We start from the raw sequence: 21,150 nt of genomic DNA on the forward strand, positions 1-21,150 counted from the left end.
GAGAACGCTGGCGAACGCTACCTACCTGCGTTAGCGCCAACTCTGAAGTTTGGTGGGGGAGGAATAATGGTCTGGGGCTGTTTTTCATGGTTCGAGCTATGCCCCTTAGTTACAGTGAAGGGAAATCTTAACACTACAGCATACAAAGACATTCTAGACGACTCTGTACTTCCAACTTTGTGGCAACAGTTTGGGGAAGGCCTTTTTCTGATTCAGCATGACAATGCCCCAGTGTACAAACCAAGTTCCATACAGAAATGTTTTGTCGAGATCAGTATGGAAAAACTTGACTGGCCTTCACAGAGCCCTGACCTTTACCCCATCGAAAACCTTTGGGATGAATTTGAACGCCGACTGCAAGCACGGCCTAATCCCCCGACATTGGTGACCTCACTAATGCTTTTATGGCTGAATGGAAGCAATGTTCCAACAGCTAGTGGAAAGCCTTCCCAGAAGAGTAGAGGCTGTTATCGCAGCAAAGGGGGCACCAACTCCATATTAATGGCCATGATTTTGGAATGAGATGTTCAATGAGCAGGTGTCCACATACTTTTGGTCCTGTGGTTTATTGTCTTAGTGTACATTTTAGAATATTCGCATGAAAATCTGTTGTCATTTGGGTGAAAACCTAGCTATAGTTAGGAAAAAGTGTTGTCCAAATTTATTGAACATTATATGAATCCGATATATTAAAATTGTCAGTTTGGTTGCAACCAATTAGCGTAATTTCTCAGATTTCAAATTACATTTAAAAAAATATATATATAATGTTTCAGGAATGCTTACCTGTTTCTAACCACAGAAATTGTTTCAGAACAATCTGAGATGGTGGGCGCCATGGCTTGCTGAAATGACATGGAACAATCCTGGAGTCACTGTCTGTTTGTCAGGCTGCTGTGGTGGTGGTGGTGGTGGTGGTGGAGGAGGACTCAACCAAACAGACACACAGTGAAACTGAAAGATTCCCACTGTCCCCATGTGGTGTGGTGTAGCATGTGGACCACGTTGTGTGATCCATGGTGTGATTTGCACTGTGGTTTGGCAAGAGATGAATTAAGGAAAAGCTTTGATATTTCATGATGACTTGTTTTACAGTACACTTCATGCGGATGTCTTCCTTGTTTCGTGATTTACAGTAAATGTGTATGGCATTGAGTTTCAACATTTCAACATTTTCTGAAAACCTCTGTGAACTATGGGAACGTTTCCAGAATTTTGCAAGCCTTGAATGAAGTGGAGATACTTCCTGAAGTGTGTTTATTATGGTGTTAATTCTATTTGCACACATTTGCACACTAGTATTGTTGTGTATCTGAGCTGCAGGGGGAGACGAAAATCTTGAAGCTGAAGAACCTTCGTCCTCAGGACTACGCCAACTACAGCTGCATCGCTTCTGTTAGGAACGTCTGTGGCATTTCCGACCGAAACATTGTCTTCAAACTCACCAACAAGACAGGTTAGTCTTCAAACGCACCAACAAGACAGGCTAGTCCTCAAACTCACCAACAAGACAGGCTAGTCTTCAAACTCACCAACAAGACTGGTTAGTCTACAAACTCACCAACAAGACAGGCTAGTCTTCAAACTCACCAACAAGACTGGTTAGTCTACAAACTCACCAACAAGACAGGCTAGTCTTCAAACTCACCAACAAGACAGGTTAGTCATCAAACTCACCAACAAGACAGGCTAGTCTTCAAACTCACCAACAAGACAGGTTAGTCTTCAAACTCACCAACAAGACTGGTTAGTCTACAAACTCACCAACAAGACAGGTTAGTCTACAAACTCACCAACAAGACAGGCTAGTCTTCAAACTCACCAACAAGACAGGTTAGTCTTCAAACTCACCCACAAGACAGGTTAGTCTTCAAACTCACCAACAAGACAGGCTAGTCTTCAAACTCACCCACAAGACAGGTTAGTCTTCAAACTCACCCACAAGACAGGCTAGTCTTCAAACTCACCCACAAGACAGGCTAGTCTTCAAACTCACCAACAAGACAGGTTAGTCTTCAAACTCACCCACAAGACAGGTTAGTCTTCAAACTCACCAACAAGACAGGTTAGTCGTCAAACTCACCAACAAGACAGGTCAGTCTTCAAACTCACCCACAAGGCAGGTTAGTCTTCAAACTCACCCACACGAGAGGTTAGTCTTCAAACTCACCCACAAGACAAGTTAGTCTTCAAACTCACCCACAAGACATGCACCGTAAGGTTTATCAGAAAACAGCAAATCTCCATCCTCTTCTTCTTCCTCTCCAGCGTCCCCCTCCATTAAGCTGCTGGTGGAGGATCCCATCGTGGTGAACCCTGGCCAGACGGTGTCCCTGGTGTGTATCACTACGGGTGGGGAGCCCAACCCCACGCTGAGCTGGGTCAGCAGCTCTGACAGCCTGCCTGAGAAGAGCGTGGTCAAGGGTGGAACACTCACACTGCCAGCCATCACTTCAGATGAGGCTGGAGTCTACAGCTGTGTGGCCAGTAACAACGTGGGCAACCCAGCCAAGAAATCTACCACAATAGTGGTCAGAGGTGAGAGGGGAGCAGGAGTGGGTGTTTGTTGTAGGTGGAGTGTACAATACATATATTGTAGAATCCTTAGAAGAGCACTGTCAGCCTTGTCAAGGGTCCCGACCACTAGGTAAAATGACATACTGTATGTAATGGACTGACAGAGGCAAGGTCAGAGATTTTAGTCCCGCTTAGGCTGCTCATGGGCTATTTCTTTATGAGCTAATCCGATTTTCAACATTCAAGTGAATTTAAATAAATAAAAATTATTAAAAAATTATCTAAAAAATTAAAAAATTATTTTTTAAAAGTTCGCATTTGCAACTGCGACCTGGCCAAGATAAAGCATAGCAGTGTGAACAGACAACACAGAGTTACACATGGAGTAAACAATTAACAAGTCAATAACACAGTAGGAAAAAAAGGGGAGTCTATATACATTGTGTGCAAAAGGCATGAGGAGGTAGGCGAATAATTACAATTTTGCAGATTAACACTGGAGTGATAAATGATCAGATGGTCATGTACAGGTATAGATATTGGTGTGCAAAAGAGAAGAAAAGTAAAGAAATAAAAACAGTATGGGGATGAGGTAGGTAAAAATGGGTGGGCTATTTACCGATAGACTATGTACAGCTGCAGCGATCGGTTAGCTGCTCAGATAGCAGATGTTTGAAGTTGGTGAGGGAGATAAAAGTCTCCAACTTCAGCGATTTTTGCAATTCGTTCCAGTCACAGGCAGCAGAGAACTGGAATGAAAGGCGGCCAAATGAGGTGTTGGCTTTAGGGATGATCAGTGAGATACACCTGCTGGAGCGCGTGCTACGGATGGGTGTTGCCATCGTGACCAGTGAACTGAGATAAGGCGGAGCTTTAAAGGAATGGTTATTAATATGGTTACTTGTTTCTTTTGCTGCTACAGAGTTAATACAGTGTGTGAGCATTGTTTCACTACAATTGACATATCTCACTTTTGATGTTGCATTAGGAAAGCTGTATTGCCTGTACGATCCTACAACACACGGTGCTATAGTTGGAGACACATTGAGAGCATATCAACATATTCCATACAGTGTTACGACTTCTGTGCAATAAACTGTAGGGTGAAGCCAATAGCATGGGGATGCATGTGAAACCACTCATTAAAGATACTTATTAACGGCCAATTAGAGTCATTAATCCATGGCAGTCAAGCTGAAGGCACTACAGGCTGTTTGACAATCAACTGGGATGAAGACTTAGCGTCCAAGTCTCTTCCCCTCAAGGTAATTGACACACGAAGAAGCTAATAATTGCAGACTTGCCTTTAGGAGCAGCCAATGTGTTAAGGATTTAGTGTCCAAGGCTCTTTCCCTCAAGGTAATTCATACATGGAACAGCCAATATTATAGACTTGCCTTTGGAAGAGCCATTGGTTCTCCGGCCGTATAGTAGGATGAGACATTTAAATGTTTGATTTATATAGTATGAGTCTTAAGTGTTGTGGTGAGTTGAGTGAAGACTGTGTTGCCGGAGAAACTGGGATGAACTCATTGAAGTAGGACAAGCACTTAGCACAGTTCATTTGGTCATGCTGAATATGACAGCTGGTTAGGATTGGGGTGGTGGTGTGTGTGTGGGCATGTACGCGTGTGTATGAGCATGCATATTTTGTGTGTGTGCATATGTGTGTGTGTGTATGTGAACAGATATTACACAGTATATGTGTTACTATATGTTTAAAGTATGTATATTTGTTTACACATGTTTGTGTGTCTTTTTGTTGATCACACTCTAGTCCTTGAGAAGCCCTCTCGTGCTGGTGTTGCCAAAGGGACTGTCTGTGTTTTCCACAGATCTGTTGTCAGCAGATGGTGGCGTTTCTGACCATGCTGTCCCACCAGCCTTGCTGGCTCGCCATTTGGCTCGCCCCCTCCTACAGTGCTGTGTGTATGTGTGTGTGTGTGTTTGGCTTGCCCCCTGGTACAGCTCAGCATGCTGTTGGTTCACCGCAGCTCTACTACCATGTTTTTTTTCATGGATGAAAGGAAGGAGACATGTCTGTAAATGCAGGTCAATACCCTGTGTTTTTAGTCCAGATCACAATGTTTTGCAACAAAAGGATACTTTAGTGACACAATGACCTGGACAATGAGATATATTCTCCACCTCTGTCAACACTTAGTTCATTTGTTAGGGTGTGTGTGTGTGTGTGTGTGTGTGTGTGTGTGTGTGTGTGTGTGTGTGTGTGTGTGTGTGTGTGTGTGTGTGTGTGTGTGTGTGTGTGTGTGTGTGTGTGTGTGTGTGTGTGTGTGTGTAACTACTGCATGTCTGTGAATTGTTCTCTACACCGATTTATCAAACGTGAAGCGACAGCATGCAGTGAGAGGAACGTTTAAGAGACATTGCCTTGTGTTCATTTCCTTTTCCCCCACCAATACCATTTACACACCTAGTACTGTAGCTACGTTTCCTAGTACTGTAGCTACGTTTCCTAGTACTGTAGCTACGTTTCCTAGTATTGTAGCTACGTTTCCTAGCACTGTACCTATGTTTCCTAGCACTGTACCTACATTTCCTAGCACTGTACCTACGTTTCCTAGTACTGTAGCTACGTTTCCTAGCACTGTACCTACATTTCCTAGCACTGTACCTACGTTTCCTAGTACTGTAGCTACGTTTCCTAGCACTGTACCTACGTTTCCTAGTACTGTAGCTACGTTTCCTAGCACTATAGCTACGTTTCCTAGTACTGTAGCTACGTTTCCTAGCACTGTACCTACGTTTCCTAGCACTGTACCTACGTTTCCTCCCTGTGCGTTCTTAAAACAGTGTGCTTTGCAGGTGTGTGATGTGGAGAAATGAGTGGTGCTGGAGGTATCAAACATTCAGAATCAAATGATGTTCAGCTGTTGTCTCGCCTGACAATTCCTCCAGGATTTTCTTCCTCCCAAATGACTCCAAATGAGACATCAGCCCTTTCAGTCAGCGAACACACAGCAACTTACACACACAGGCAACCCCTCCACGACACACACAGGCTCTACACTCTCTGTGAGGGGGTTCTGTGTTATTAATAGCAGAGAAAACTGCAATGGGTTTCATAGTGAGCCTGCCTGCTGATGTTATTTAGGCTGTTGTTGAGAATTGTTAGGGGAAAACAAACCCCTCATGACGTGACTTGTAACAACCTGGACGCCAGCATGTAAATCAACATGTGAATGACTCAAATTTGCTCTGGAATACATTCTGGTTCGGAGCTGCATACATTTCCATTCATAAATGGCAAATGTAATGGTCTGGGTGAGTGGGCCTGGCAGACAGACTAGAGAGTTGGGCAGCGGCCTTCAGGACTGGGGTTATTTGTCAGTGTGCGTAAGTGTGGTTGTTTGTGTGTGTGTGTGAGTCCTGCTGGCCTGTGACTGAACTTGTCAAGTTCATTAGAGGTCAACCAAAAAGGTAATATACAGCACAACGGCCTGCCACTCGCCACATCCAAACATTGGCATATGTCAGTGTGTGTGAGCGTTAGCGTGTGGAGGCATGGCGTGAATGTGTGATAGTATGATGATAATCAGAGAGGGGTGTGTGTCTGTGGTCGGGGTCTGGGGTTGGACGGTGTGTGTGTGTCTGGCGGGGGTCTGTATGGCTGGGGTCTGGTGCTAATGTCTCTGTCCCCTGTATGTCTTTACCCTTGACTAATGTCCCCGAGAGGAGGTAGGTAAAGTAGAGGACCTGCTGATTACCAGTGGGAGAGATGAATGGATGTATGGAGGCCATTGTGTGGTGCCAAATGAGAGATGGACAGACAGAGAGGGAGAGAGACTGGGGGCTAGAAATAGAGATATAGGTGTCAGTGTCATCTTGTCAGCCAGTCTTGAGGAGGGTTCAGGGATAGTGTGTGTCTGTCTGTCTCTGTGTGTATGTGAATTTGTGTGTGTGTACGTGCCTGTAATTGTGTCATTGTACCCATGTCAGGGGCATGTGTCCCCTCGTTAGCTAAGCATCTCCCATGAGGGGGTATTGTAATCAGCCGTGTGACTCGAGTCCTCTATGGACCAAACCCCAAAAGAGACTTCTTTCATTGTGTCATTATCTACTTATTCATGTTACAGGCCACCCATTATTATTCACCACAGCTACTGTACCACCATGGAGACTATTACACACACACACACACACACACACACACACACACACACACACACACACACACACACACACACACACACACACACACACACACACACACACACACACACACACACACACACACACACACACACACACACACACACACACACACACCCAAAGTCTAAAAGCCAGGGAGAATAGTACACTCTTTACAGGCACAAGCACTTTGGCTACATAAAACACGCAAGAGGTTGCATCATGATTCATATTCAAAGAGGTAAATAAAATCCAGGTAACTAGAAAGTATCCTATTCATCAGTGCCCTAGCTACAATGGAATCAGTGTAACCTCTTTAGATCATAGAAGAAAGAAAGAAATTGCGTGGCATTAGTGGAGTGCAGTAAGTGTTGAAACAGTTCCTTCCATTGTCTTTCTGATAATGCAGGGTAGAAAAGTATTCTGTAGAGCGCAGGTAGGAGTAAAGAGCTTTAAAAGACAAGTCTTACTGGATACAGTATTCATTGATCATTTCTTTCTCTCCCGCACAACCATGGCCCTGGTTCTGTGACAGAAATGTTCAGAGCGGTGAAGAGAGCCAACTTCCAAAAGCCTTTTCATTAATAATGCATGGTGAATGTGTGTTTGTGCACGTTAACTTTCATTTTGTGCCTCGGTGCTCACGGCACTTAAACGCTTTTAACTACTGCAGTGAGCTAAATCAGGGTCACACAGTTTCTTGGTAGTCTTAAGCAAATCTACTTTGACACAAAAGTATACACCTCACACACATGGTTATGGGCTTAGAAAAAAAGACACCTGTACCATGTCAGATATAGAGTTGAAATCTATTCCATTTTGAGTTTGTATCCCAATATGACACTATATATACACATCACAGGAGACTGAAATATAACAGCACTGAATAACATTCCAACCATGAGGTCACTAGAGGCCGATTTTGCCATTTGAATGCAGGAAAGGTCTACATTCAGTAAGTGTTTCCTGTTTCTGAGCTGGTTGTTGTATGCAGGCTCTCTCCTCTCCTCCAGCATGGTCTCATAGACTAGAATGAAACCTATTAAATTAAAATCTGGGACACAAACTTAGTATATTATGGCAAGAACAGCTCAAATAAGCAAAGAGAAGTGACAGTCCATCATTACTTTCAGACATGAAGGTCAGTCAATCCAGGTCAAGAGCTTCGATTTTTATTTCAAGTGCAGTCACAAAAACCATCAAGCGCTATGATGAAACTGGCTCTCATGAGGAAAGGAAGTTACCTCTGCTGCAGAGGATAAGTTCATTAGAATGAACTGCACCTCAGATTGCAGCCCAAATAAATGCTTCACAGAGTTCAAATAAAAGACTGATCTCAACATCAACTGTTCAGAGGGAATTGCGTGAATCAAGCTTTCATGGTCGAATTGCTGCAAAGAAACCACTACTAAAGGAAGCCAATATGAAGAAGATACTTGCTTGGGCCAAGAAACATGAGCAATGGACATTAGACTGGTGGAAATCTGTCCTTTGGTCTGACGAGTACAAATTTGAGATTGTTGGTTCTAACCACCGTGTCTTTGTGAAACGCAGAGTAAGTGAATGGATGATCTCCGCATGTGTGGTTCCCACCGTGAAGCACGGAGGAGGAGGTATGGGGGTGCTTTGCTGGTGACACAGTCTGATTTATTTAAAATTCAAGGCACACCCTTGAATGAGTAGGTGTACCCAAACTTTTGACTGGTACACACACACACACACACACACACACACACACACACACACACACACACACACACACACACACACACACACACACACACACACACACACACACACACACACACACACACACACACACACACACACACACACACACACACACACACACACACACACACACACACACACAAAAATAAATAACACAATATACTGTCCCTTCCCTCCCTCATCCTCTCATATCCCCTGTTGGCCAACATTCTTACTCCTGATAAATAGAAGGCAACTGTTCAAAAAATAAAATTAAAGGCTGCCATCTCAAGAAAAAGTAATCAATACAACCTCTCAAAGTGTATTTAATTTTTTCTAAGTGTAGAAAAGACATTCGAACTTTCAACCAAGATGTTAGAGTGGGAGGTTTGGAGGATTTCCAATTAAGCAAGATCTGCTGGCGGCTATGAGGGAAGCAGACGCTAAAACGTCTGCTTTTCTTTTAGTGAGACTAGGTAACAAAGATGGAACTCCAAATATAGCAATCAAAGGACAAGGCTGCAGGTCAAGATCTAGAATTTTAGAGAGAGAGTATGTATTAAAAAAGGATGACCAAGACTCAGACAGCTTAGATCATGACTAAAACATATGGGTGTGGTCTGCTGGAGTTATTGAACATCTGTCACGTGTCATTTGTGTCTGGGAGGAATTTACAACGTTTTTCTTTGGTGGAGTGAATTCTGTGCAAGACCTGTAACTGAATTAAACGTAATGAGTACATGAGGATGTGGAGTTAGCCCTATGGGCCTCCTCCCACCAGTAACGTCAAGTTCAAGTTCACTACCCCAGTCTGTCTTGATTTTGTTTATTGGAGAGGGTTCAGAGGAAAGCATAATGTCATATAATCTAGAAATCAGACCCTGCCGATTCCACAGCAAAAAAATGATAATAATAATAATAATAATAGGTGGTTGTTCCAAATAGGGTTTAGAAGAGAAGGGGCAGAAAGTCTAAAATGTTGACGAAATTATCCCCAGATCTTCAAAGTAGAGAGCACAAATGGGGTTTCCCGTATACTTTGAAGGACACAAGGACAGTGAGCCACTAGTAAGAGCAGAAAGTGAGGATGATTGGCAGGAGTGTGCTTCTAATGAGCACCATTTGTTACTTGAAGCATCACACCAGACCATCATCTTTCAAATATTGGTTGCTCGATAGTAAAGCAGTACATTTGGAAGTGCCAATCCTCCGTCTCTTTCTTTGAAGTTTTGCCCTATGTATCATAGGTGATTTGCCTGCCCAGATAAAATGACTGACGAGCCTATCCAACTTGGTAAAAAATGATTTTGGCAGAAAGATGAATTCTGCCAGCTAAGGAGAGAGGCAGACTATCCCAGCGTTTTAAGTCTGCTTTAACTCATGTGACTAGACATGCAAAGTTAGTTTTATGGAGGGTAGCTAGAGAATGTGTCATATTCACACCTAAATAGGAAAAACCAGAGGGCTCCAGGTGGAATTTGCTTGATAGTGGGGTTGATCGGAAAACATTCCCTTTTCTGAATGTTTCATTTGTAACCTGAGAATGATCCGAATGTGTCTAAAATATGCACTGTTATTGACAGAGTTCACAGGGTTAGTGATATATAACTGTAGATAATCTACACTTTGAACACTTTGTGTTCTTCACCAGCTCGGTGGATTCCAGTGTATGATGATGATCATTTTAATGCCAAGGAAAGTGGTTCAATCGGAACTGCAAAAAGGGAGCGGGGACATAGGACACCCTTGACCGGTCCCTCTGGAGACGGGGAAGTATTTTGAATGTTGAGAGTTGGTGTGTACCCTAGCCATAGGAGAAGAATAGAGCAGACGTATCCATGAGATGAAATTGGACCCAAAACCAAATCTTCCCAAAATTGTAAATAAATAATCCCACTCCACCCGGTCGAAAGCCTTCTCTGCATCAAGAAAAACAACAATTTTGGGGTCTGGAGAGACAGAAAGAGAAAAATTAATGTTCAAAAGATGGCATACATTGGAAAACAGTTGTCACCCTTTGATGAAACCCGCTTGAGCATCAGATATGACATCCTGAAGGCAGGGTTCTAACCGGCATGCTAGAACCTTAGATAATAGTTTAACATCAGCGTTCAAAATTGAAATGGGCCGATATCCACCACATTCTCTTTTTTGAACATAAGTGAGATGAAGGCATCAGGGGGAGAGAGCCTTGTGATATGGAGTCCATGAACATATTTAATAGTAATGGGGCGAGTTGATCTGAGAATGCTTTATACAAATCGACGGGGAAGCCATCAGGGCCTGGGGCCTTGCCACTTTGCATTCATTTTAGACCCTTTGTTATCTCATCTAGAAGCAGAGGGTTACCCAGAACTTTACTCATGTCCATATCAATGGATTGAATATCCAAGTTATCTAAAAAGTTGTCCATAGCCATATTATCTGATGGGGATTTGGATTTGTAGAAGTTAGAATAAAATGACACAAAAGTAATAATATTAGGGGGATCACTTGTAAGATTATGGGAAGAGTCATTTACCTGAGAGGTGAGATGCTGACTGGCATTTAAGTTGGTTTGCCAAAAGATGGCTGGTCTTGTTGCCATATTCATAGTTCATCCCCTTTGTTTGTTGCAACAGAAACTCTGCTTTATCAGTGGAAGTCTTAAGTAGCAAAATTTGAAATTGTGTTTTTACATTGAATAAAAGCAGAGACACAGAGCTACAACATGGTATAGCACACTGTACATTGCATTTGAGGAACAATTGGAAAGTATTTCTGCAAAAGACATTTCTACATTCATGACCCACATAGGTTGTGTTGATCCATGGCGCTTCCTCCACCCGGACACAAAGGACTTCTCCTACTTTTCTCATGTTCATCAAATGTACTCGCGCATAGACTACTTTTTTTTGTTTTAGATAGTAACATTCTCCCCTCATTTAAAATGACCCCCCCCCACATTCTGGATTTAGCTCTTAATCCGAACACACACAAAAAGATTTAACACGACCCTATGTATTCATTCAAATTAATAAAAATGACGACACCTCCCCCTCTCTTCTTTGGAAAACGTTCAAAGCTGTATTATGGGAAAATATCATTTCTTACAATGCTCATTATGTCAAACAAAGGAAACTGAATCGTCAAGAACTCGTGGACACTAGACCGGCAGTATTCAACTTCACCATCCCCTGAATTATACGCAGAGGCTGAAAGTTGAAACTCAATTATTGATAAGAGGAGAAGTCAAATGAAGAAGAAAGAGGAAAAGAGAGATTGAGAGAGGAGCAGCATGAAAAAAAACATCTGAATTAAAAAAACTCAAGTCCTTTAGAGAGACAGAAACAGAGCACAAGAATATTTGGATAATGCCAACATACGCCCCCCCCCATGGATCCCCCGACATTCCCAACATACACCCTCCCACGGATTCCCCAACATTCCCAACATACACCCCCCCACGGATCCCCCAACATTCCCAACATACTCCCCCCACAGATCCTCCGACATTCCCAACATACACCCCCCCCCCACGGATCCCCCGACATTCCCAACAGACAAAAAAAAGCGATAGTACAATACCATTTTATGGGAAAAAATACAAATCCTAAAACTCATCATTATGAACAAGACGAGCAGCAGGAATTCTCTTACTCAGCATCCGTTGATTACCCTAGTGTGCTGTGAGGTCAAACCGACCTAGGAAAGAAGTTACATAAAATAAAATATGTCATTAGGCAAGTGCACTAATTGGGTTTCGGTCACACTTTAAACGAAGAGTATAACCTTCAGCTTTAGTTATTGAACAATGTTAACAGCGATCAGTGACATTTCAATGCCACTAGGTGTGGGCAAAGGGCAGAGTAATGACAGACATTCAAAATGAACCAGTAGGCTATGAAAACGGTCAGCCCCTGTCTTGGTAAATTATTACAAACATACTATACATAATGTAACATATCATACTAATTTAAGTGGCCAAGATTTTTATTTACTATGCTACATCTAACCATGAGTCCAGGTTGTCTCCTCACCTCTCCTCCCCTCTCCCGCTCCGATTTGCTAGGATTCTTCTTAATAAGTGACTCAGCCGTTCTGTGCCTGGGCTCTGCCTTCACTGTATACCAACATGCTCCACCAGCTTACTCCACACCGCTTCTATAGTCGCATGTTATTCTGAGGTATGGATGAAGTGCTGGAAGTGATGTAAGAACAGGCGGAGACAAGCAGAGCGATGGGTTTACCCTCCTACAGTAAATGGGAAGGTTTTGTTTCCGAGAGGTGTCCGCGTTAAAGATTCACTGGTGCCGTTCAATTGTAATGATTGCGTTGTTGTTGTTGTATAGAGGTGTGTGTGTGTGTGTGTGTACATGCATGCGTGCTTGCTTGCTTGCTTGCTTGCCTGTGTCTCCTGTATCCTTGCTTGAGGAATGTGTGTAGAGTTTTGGGGAAGGATTTGGGGTTTGGTGGACAATATGTTTTCAAGAGGGAGGCAGTCCACACCGTGTTGAACTTGACTTGACAGTGTCAGAGTATTCACACTAGACAGTTAACTAAGTGCAACGGATGTGAAACGGCTAGCTTAGTTAGCGGTGTGCGCTAAATAGCGTTTCAATCGGTTACGTCACTTGCTCTGAGACCTTGAAGTAGTAGTTCCCCTTGCTCTGCAAGGGCCGCTGCTTTTGTGGAGCGATGGGTAACGATGCTTCGTGGGTGACTGTTGTCGATGTGTGCAGAAGGTCCCTGGTTTGCGCCCGGGTATGGGCGAGGGGACGGTTTAAAATTATACTGTTACATTGATGCTGTTGACCCGGATTACTGGTTGCTGCGGAAAAAGGAGGAAGGTCAAAAGGGGGTGAGTGTAACGGATGTGAAACGGCTAGCTTAGTTAGCGGTGTGCGCTAAATAGCATTTCAATCGGTTACGTCACTTGCTCTGAGACCTTGAAGTAGTAGTTCCCCTTGCTCTGCAAGGCTCGCGGCTTTTGTGGAGCGATGGGTAACGATGCTTCGAGGGTGACTGTTGTCGATGTGTGCAGAGGGTCCCTGGATCGCGCCCGGGTATGGGCGAGGGGACGGACGTAAAGTTATTCTGTTACATACGGTAGAGTGAATTGTTAGTCTTAATCCAATGTTTGTACACTGACACCTTTGTGACACACATGCACACACACACGCATGCACACACACGTTATAAAAAACATTATTTATCTAGGCAAGTCAAAATCTTATTTACAATGACAGCCTACACCAGCCAAACCCGAACAACGCTGGGCCAATTGTGCACTGCCCTATGGGACTCCCAATCACGGCCGGTTGTGATACAGCCTGGAATCAAACCAGGGTGTCTGTAGTGACACCTCAAGCACTCAGATTCAGTGCCTTAGATTGCTGCGCCAATCTGGAGCCTAAATGGGATCTGATTGGATTATAGTAGTCCATCCCCTAGGATACAGTCTGTGTACTAGTATTAATGGAATGCTGTAATAGATCAACTCAACACAGAGGCAACACAAAATAGCCTTTCACACTGTTAAGGTACACTTGTAGTATCCACTCTAAACCATTTAATTCACTGATTCCCCATACAGTACCTCTATGTGCTTGTATTTACTATTTATATGGTTGGAACCAAGTGTATACTGCTTCCACCACTGTGTAAATACGTCCAATAGTATTACTGTATTATATTATATTACATCTCAGGAAAATTGCCTTTCCAACATGATGACATACTAGGCTGTTCTATTGAGAGCGTACAGACAGAGCGGTGATGTGGCTTTTCGTTAATACCTGATGTTTGAATTGTGAAGGTCACTGTCAATCCATGGATATATTGTGATTCAGCACGACTTTTTCAATATCAACAGACATAATTACGTACGCAACACATTTTGAACAATAGTATATGTCATATCAAAAGGGCTTTTGCCTTCACTATAGTCGAATGCCTACAGTATAGTCGATCCATGGCTGTATGTGACCGACCGCCTTGATTCGATCTTATGTAGCAACATGTGAAATTATGTAGAGACACAGAGCTACACAATGGTAAATCATACAGTGCATGTGATGGACTTTGAATGTTTTTGTACCGACTGGAGAGAGTTTTTTTGTCTACAGCCATTCAGCATCATTCAGACCCTCTTAAGCTTTAGCCCCCACCGAAACTCTGACCATTTTACTCGCCCTAGCAGAGCTGGTTAGGCTGTTTACATGTTATCCAGAGCATTGATGACTAACTGTGCTGCTGGCAAAAAAAAGTGTATCATGCTTTTTTGCCAACCTTTAATTACATAATTTATCCTGCGCTCTGTCCCACTCAGACGAGAGATCTCTGAAACCGGAGTAGATGGCCAGACTGAATTTATGAATGCACCCGAAATGGTTACTTGCATCTGAGATACGAATAATAAGATAATACACATAACGATGGACTATCTTCCATGTGTACATCATTCATGGATGGACGAGTCTTCCTGTCACGGATGCCATGGTTGAACTTAGTTTGAAGATGTAATCCGGAGAAAGGTGTTTTCTCCATCTCCTTAGCTATCTTATTCTAATTACACTGATTTCAAAACTCTGTCCTCCAGAAAGTGGAGAGCAATACATAAAATATTGACCAGCTCAAATAGACAGAAGCGTGCTGTATTGCCGACCAATCGAAACTCATCTCTCGGCATGTCCAGCCCACTCATTATTTCAGCCAATCATGGCTAGCGGGAAGGTTGTTGCCTTATTCATTTTTCATTACATTTTCATTTACAGATGGCATACAAGTTGTTTAAGGCACATGAAAGTTCACATGTTCAAGAAGGCAGTTCTGCCCAAAAACGCATTTCGATTAAAAAAAAGTTTACTTTCAAATGGCTCCTATGAAGTAGTGACCCGCGACATTACCCTAGTTTCCTGAAACGGGTCACATAATGTTATTCAGCACCACTTAAAAATGATTTGTATACTTGTTACAGTCCTAAAGCTGCTCCGGAGAGAAAAGTATGTCACAAATTAAATATGTGAAGATAAATTAACAATGATCTAAGCCTTGCAGGAACCTACCGAGACATGAATAAACCTCAGCCAAATTGTGGATTCAGAGTTATCTAATAGAACTCAGAGTTTTTTTAATGGAAGCTTCTCTAAAGTCAAACATGTAAAGTGTGGTGTACCGCAGGGCAGCTCTCTAAGCCCTTTACCCTTTTCTATTTTTACCTATGACCTGCCACTGGCATTAAACAAAGTATGTGTGTCAATGTATGCTGATGATTCAACCATATACACATCAGCAAACACAGCTACTAATGTCCCTGAAACCCTTAACAAAATGTTGCAGTCTGTTTTGGAATAGGTAGCCAGTAATAAACTGTTCCTGAACATCTCTAAAATTAAGAGCATTGTATTTGGTACAAATCATTCCCTAAGTTTAAGACCTCAGCTGAATCTGGTGTCATGACGAGGCCCTTTCTCTCTCTCTCTTAACCCAGGTTTTGTTATCTCAGGTCATAAATTCTTGGCAGAGACTCTCTCCCCCTGGTCATGCAGAAAGAGAGGGAGAGAGCACAGAGAGAGAACAAAGGCCTTCACTTGGCCAAACTCCTAAATCCCCAAAATGGGAGAATTAAATCATATTTATACTTTTGAGAATGTGGGAATGGTCCGTGGACACATAATGGACAGTTATGACGAGTGTGTTTCATTTGGTGATCTCATGAAGGACAGGAAACCCACACAACGGTATATTTTAAAGTGTACATTTCCAGCTGTCAGGTTTACATCTAAATATTGTGAAACCTATGTGATTCAACTATTTGTGAAAAAATGTCATGTGAAATTATTAACATTCTAAATGAGAGTATGGATTTTCATATAAAGATTAACTAGTCAGTGGCCACACACCCGTGAGCCCAGACATCACATTAGGCATCATAGATACGCCTCTTATTTGACAGAGGATTAAACCCACCAGATCAAATCATGCCTGGTGACGCTGGTGTGAAGTCTTTCAAACTACAACAAGGCAAATAAACCCACGGTAAGCCGGACGTCTCTAAAGGTTAAGACCACACAAACCATAAGACTAGAAAACCATCCCACGTGGAGCATTAGCTACTCTAAGACTATCGATTCAGTACAGAAGAAACAAATTCTAGATGACACAAATTTCCGGTCTGCAGTTAGAAATTACTTTAACCTAGAACGAGAATACTGACAACCGCCGAAGCATCAATCTATGAGAACATTTCTGAATGGTAGTCTGAAGTATCCATTCTAACCACCAGAGCCGCGAAAGACTTACCAGAGACTCTGATGAACCCTACAAGACGATCGAGGAATCCAACAGAGAAGCCACCAACGACATACAGGCGTAAATATATATACATTGGGATTATTCTCGAGCGGCCGTTCATGTGGAAAGCATTAGCATATCAATGAATATAATTATAGACTATGTGTAATGAATCCATTTTGTCTTTCCTGCTCTCTGTCCCACCCCTTTCCTTTTTTTCTACCAAGCTGTCATGTCTGTTTAGTCCACTAGGGACTTTTCTATCATTGTTAGTAACCAATATCTACTGTTTTTCTTCTGTTTTTTAATGTATTTCTGTGATTATTTTGTTAGTTAGTAAATAAATAATTATGCCAATTTGTATATTGCTGATTCATTATGGAAACTAAGGTTCGTGCATACAAAAAAGAATTGTACGACGTTCAGATGAGACTGAAAGAAAGTAAAGTATAATTAATGATGATTGAAATGTAAGAGATCTTTAGATCTCTAAGAATTCATTCGGAAGCCGGACCTCCTTAAATAAACTTCTCCATGGTGCCCCAGATTATTAATGCATTTTTTGTTACATGATTTAATTCAATCGCGTAATCAATTAAACGTTAGGTATTAGATTTGATAAAATAGCATGTCATCACATTGAGGATACTGAAGACACGACACAGGTAATGAATGGTGTAGCTGTTAAACAAGTTGAGGATACTAAATTACTTGGTGATACCTTAGATTGGAAACTGTCATGGTCAAAATATATAGATTCAATGGTTGTAAAGATGGGGAGAGGTCTGTCCGTAATAAAGAGATGCTCTGCTTTTTGACACCACACTCCAAAAACCAAGTCCTACAGGCTCTAGTTTTGTCATTGTAACGGTTTTCTTCCATTGAAGGAGAGGAGGACCAAAATGCTTACATGTTTAATAAAGACCAAAACACGAGAACACTACAAAATATAAAAGAACAAATGTGAAAACCGAAACAGTCCTATCTGGTTCAAAGACAGAAGACAATCACCCACAAAATACCCACAGAATATGGCTGCCTAAATATGGTTCCCAATCAGAGACAACGATAGACAGCTGCCTCTAATTGAGAACCAATCTAGGCAACCATAGACCTACAAACTACCTAGAAAGGAAACAGCCCCATAAACATACAAAAAACCCTAGAACTGATAAAACACATAAATCCCCCATGTCACACCCTGACCTACCAAAAATAATAAAGAAAACAAAGATAACTAAGGCCAGGGCGTGACAGTCATATCTTGACTATTGTCCATTCGTGTGGTCGAGTGCTGCAAGGAAAGACCTAGTTTAGCAGCAACTGATCCAGAACAGAGCGGCACGTATTGCACTTCATTGTATTCAGAGAGCTAATGTAAATACTGCATGCCAGTGTCTTTTGGCTACGAGTTGAGGAGAGACTGACTGCATCACTTTGTCTTTTTGTAAGAAACATTAAAATTCCAAATTGTTTGCATAGTCAACATACACACGCTTACCACACCAGACATGCCACCAGGGGTATTTTCACAGTTCCCAAATCCAGAACAAATTCAAGAAATACAGTATTATATAGAACCATTATTGCATGGAACTCCCATCTCATTTAATGAACAGAAAACCTGGTTTAAAAAAACTGATAAAGCAACACCTCACGGCACAACACCTCTCCTCTATTTGACATAGATAGTTTGTGTGTATGTATTGATATGTAGGCTATGTGGGCCTTTTGTAAATTGATGTAGTTCTGTCGTTGAGCTGTTCTTGTCTGTTAGTAATTTGTATTATCTCATGTTTCATGTAAAGTGTGGACCCCAGGAAGAGTAGCTGCTGCTTTTCCAACCTCTAATGGGGATCCTAATAAAAATCAAATACTAACATTTGTTGAGACATGTCAGGAACAGTCTTCAGTCTTTCACCCGCCTGCTGACATTGATTTAAGTCTGGTTTGAGTCTGGTGTCTTAGTGTGCAGGCTTGTGTCAATCTTTCCCTCTGTGCCACCCCCCCCCCCTTCTTATTTCTGCTCGGCTCCAGCATCGCAATGTTTTGCACATTCAATTTCCTGTGTTTAAACCTGACATGCAGGTTTTGTTTTCATTTTCCTTTTCGCCAAACCCGAATATGATAATGTCTCAAGGGAATTGCTAGATGAAACGATTTCTGTAGCGCCATCATTTTTTGTGTGTGCAGACGAGATGAATTGTACAGCAGCAGCGTTGGGAAACAATGCAACATAGATTAGAATGAAATCAGCCCGCTTTTCTCTTCACTCTGATTTGATGACGCTGTTTGAAAACTAAACTGGATTAGCCATAAGTATCTTTCCATTGATATTTCTCAAATGTTCTGCTTTCTTGTGTGTGTGTGTGTGTGTGTGTGTGTGTGTGTGTGTGTGTGTGTGTGTGTGTGTGTGTGTGTGTGTGTGTGTGTGTGTGTGTGTGTGTGTGTGTGTGTGTGTGTGTGTGTGTGTGTGTGTGTGTGTGTGTGTGTAATGACTTCCTCTCCAATCAATGAATGCAAGCAACAGACTCTCAGACAGACCGTGAATGGATAAAGTGAATCTCAGACAAACACAGTATTCCAGTCTGATCAGCCAGCAGTTTGCTACTTTACAATTGGACGCCCCATTCAAAATCCATTTCCTGCACCCTTCTAAAAAGTGTTGCACTGTTGCTGACCCATGCTGCCTCTAACCTCTCAACTGTTGTGTTTTTGTTGTCTCATGAGGTTGGGGAAATGCAAAAATACACATTTCCTTTCTAAAAAAGCAATTTTTTTCATTATTGTTCTAGCAGAAAAAAATGCTTTTAAGTGTATATTTTGTCTACAGTGTCAAATAAAGGGCAATGTGGAATTACTCCTGTGGCTGCCACTTAAACACACACACATGCATCGTGCCTCTCTCACTTTTTGGTGTGTCTGCCTGTATGTTCTCTCCACAGCGTTGAAGAAGGGGCGTTTCTGGATCACCCCTGACCCCTACCATAATGACGACAACATCCAAATAGGCCGCGAGGTGAAGATCTCCTGCCAGGTAAGAACACACACACACACCATCCCCTTTTCACACGCATACTCACCTATCCACTCCTTCCAGGTGGAGGCTACGCCCCCTGAGGAACTGACATTTGGTTGGCTGAAGAACGGCCGCGCCATGCGTAGCTCTGAGCGAATGGTGATCACCCAGACGGACCCTGACATTTCCCCAGGCACCACCAACCTGGACATCATCGACCTGAAGTTCACTGACTTTGGCACCTACACCTGTGTGGCTGCACTGAAGGGAGGGGGCATACCTGAGATCAGCATAGACGTCAACATCTCCTCCACTACTGGTGAGTCTCACACACCGCCATGTCAGAGCAGGAGATTGACCTATACACTTCCCCACACTCAGCAATAACACACACACATCAGCATTTCGCCACTGTGGTGGATAGAGACTTCCGTAAGACTACACAGTGTTTGCATCCCAAATTGCATCCTGTAGCCTATACTGTATAGTGCACTACTTTTGACCAGAGCCTTATGGGCCTTGGTCAAAATAGTGCACTATATAGGGAATAGGGTGCCATTTGGGATGTACACAGACACATGCACGCATACAGTACATCATTAAGACTAACACACACACACAGCAATATAAATGTTCTCTTCTGCTGAAACATACACACTCTGGAGAAATACACTTTCATAATTCCTCTATTTCCCACAAACACATAAAATGGTGGCCGATTGAATTTGCCAATTAGCTTGTGGTATTGTTTCCACAATGTGACCTATTTCCTACCCCAAACTAATCCGAACCAAACATCCTATTGCCTGCTATCCAGACTCAATTTATGGGCTTCATCACAAATACCACCATGTTCCCTATATAGTGTACCACTTTTGACCTGGGCTCTAATCAAAATTACTGCAGTAAATGGGGCATAGGGTGCCATTTGGAATGCAGACATGCTCCAAAACTAAATCCATTCCCTCCTTTCATCTAATTGGCTGCTGCTATTACCATTTGTGTTACTAACATGACATACATCCATTACATGCATGATGTCTCTGGGAGACTTTAGATAAGGATATTCTGGTGACTAGAATGGTGGCTTCATTACAAGAGAATAACCTGAAGATAAACAGCACATACCCAACACAGTGAGTTTGTGGAGGGTACCATCGATACAGTATGAAAAGAAAAGGGCAGAAGTTTGTATTGGTAGCGGTTAGGAAAAGAATGGTATAGGTGTTAAGGAAGAGAAGAGACCTATGGGTTAACATGGAGAAGTGATTACACTGGGTCGGGAGGGGGGCTGGGGGGGGGGTAGTATCATGTGTAATTACCACTTAGAGGTCAATCAATGATCTCCCATCCTGCTGTGTTGTGCCTCCTCCAATTACCCCATCGCTCATCTCTTTTGCTAATGGACGGGACCTGATCGATAACATGCCTCAAGAGAGGTGCTCCAATTGGGAATTTCCACTTGGAATTCCTCTGCCAAA

The 21,150-nt window shown here is 42.5% G+C and overlaps 1 protein-coding gene across 2 annotated transcripts in view; it reads left to right on the top strand.

Moving 5' to 3' along the window:
- LOC123991686 (MAM domain-containing glycosylphosphatidylinositol anchor protein 2-like) overlaps positions 1 to 21,150 on the top strand; it is a 371,078-nt gene that overhangs the window by 196,807 nt on the left and 153,121 nt on the right. For both annotated transcript variants that reach the window (XR_006830836.1, XM_046293334.1), the window contains exons 5-8: positions 1,324 to 1,456; positions 2,269 to 2,538; positions 19,596 to 19,687; positions 19,751 to 19,988. Coding sequence is in view for 1 of the 2 variants with exons in the window: in XM_046293334.1 (XP_046149290.1) it covers positions 1,324 to 1,456; positions 2,269 to 2,538; positions 19,596 to 19,687; positions 19,751 to 19,988 (733 nt within the window). In the remaining variant the exon portion in view is untranslated. The remainder of the gene's footprint in view (positions 1 to 1,323; positions 1,457 to 2,268; positions 2,539 to 19,595; positions 19,688 to 19,750; positions 19,989 to 21,150) is intronic.

The sequence above is a fragment of the Oncorhynchus gorbuscha genome, linkage group LG12 (genome assembly GCF_021184085.1).
Source record: "Oncorhynchus gorbuscha isolate QuinsamMale2020 ecotype Even-year linkage group LG12, OgorEven_v1.0, whole genome shotgun sequence".
Taxonomy (NCBI): Eukaryota; Metazoa; Chordata; class Actinopteri; order Salmoniformes; family Salmonidae; genus Oncorhynchus; species Oncorhynchus gorbuscha.